Here is a 1,197-nt window from a genome sequence, read left to right as displayed (position 1 = left end):
ATATTCTCTTTAAGATTTTCCGGTTTGCGTTCCCCATTTACCGATTCACTCCCGACGACATGGGGTACCAGCCCAACCTGCATGACTACTTGGTGTTTCCCCNCAAGGGAATGGTACTCGTGCATTTCTTCAATCAGAAGTCGAAGCGGTTTAAGAACAAGGGGATCATGCGGTTTCTTCCGGAAGAAGTGTCGCATATTCTCTTTAAGATTTTCCGGTTTGCGTTCCCCATTTACCGATTCACTCCCGACGACATGGGGTACCAGCCCAACCTGCATGACTACTTGGTGTTTCCCCAGAATAGGACTTGGGTCCCCAGTTGTCTCAAGGAGATGTGGCTGCGTTATTTTGGCATCGAGGATGCGTCGCTCCAGAACTTCCGACACATTATGAGTGCCCTCTTTTGCATGTTGAAGCTCAACGTGGCCGAGTTTGCTGATGTTGGTGATGACATTGATAATGAGGACTACGACGGTGACAACGACCCGCTTGCGGCGGACGTTGACCTTCTCACTTTGTTCCGTGATCAATTTGGACACACGGGTCAAACTGCCAACGAGTTTTACGGGGCAGGGGCTTATACCATCTCCACTTTGAGTGAAATCGAGATAGCCGTTCGCCACAAAACCTGTGTGAAGATACAGCGGTTGATGGGGTTTGCCCCGCCCGAAAAGCAGTATTCGACGGCTGGTGCTATTCGGTTGGGAGAATTGGAACAAGCCAACGCCGTGATGAACGCCGACTACGACAAATTGTTTCTGGAGCACTTCCCCGCCTACCGTAACACCCAGAAGTTGCTTATCGAAGCCACCACGAAAAAGTCTACCACCAGGTCCATTGTGCTCGGCATTGTACCCACTGGTGGTGGCAAGACTGCGTCGTTTTGCATTCCCGCGAGCTGGATTTCGGCCAATGTCACAATCGTCCTAGTCCCCACGGTGGCGCTTGAAATCTCCATGGTTGACGACATTAATCGGACGTACACACACGTCAACGCCTACAGATACCGCGACTTTCAAGGGCTGGTGCCCGCCTTGGGAGCCAGGACGATTCTTGTGATGACCTATGAGCTGTTCCACGGCGCAACGAACAAATTAAAGAAACTTACAGTCCTGCGGTTGGTGGTCGATGAAGCACATTACATCCAGCAGACCAGTGCCGACTTCCGTCCCACTGTCAAGAGTGCCTTGCAGCTGG

General features: G+C 51.6%; 1 protein-coding gene across 1 annotated transcript; it reads left to right on the top strand. All coding sequences in view use genetic code 12, as the record gives it.

Moving 5' to 3' along the window:
• Positions 1–59: 59 nt before the first annotated feature.
• DIURU_004422 (uncharacterized protein) lies at positions 60–1,197 on the top strand (the record flags this gene model as incomplete). The annotated part of the gene is made up of 1 exon (XM_034157294.1): positions 60–1,197. A coding segment is annotated over one exon (1,138 nt), but the record flags the coding sequence as incomplete, so codon positions are not given.

This window comes from Diutina rugosa, assembly GCF_008704595.1.
Source record: "Diutina rugosa strain CBS 613 chromosome Unknown scaffold126_size1399, whole genome shotgun sequence".
NCBI lineage: Eukaryota > Fungi > Ascomycota > Pichiomycetes > Serinales > Debaryomycetaceae > Diutina > Diutina rugosa.
Note: the sequence above shows the minus strand (reverse complement) of the source record. Positions and strands in the feature narration are given on the sequence as shown.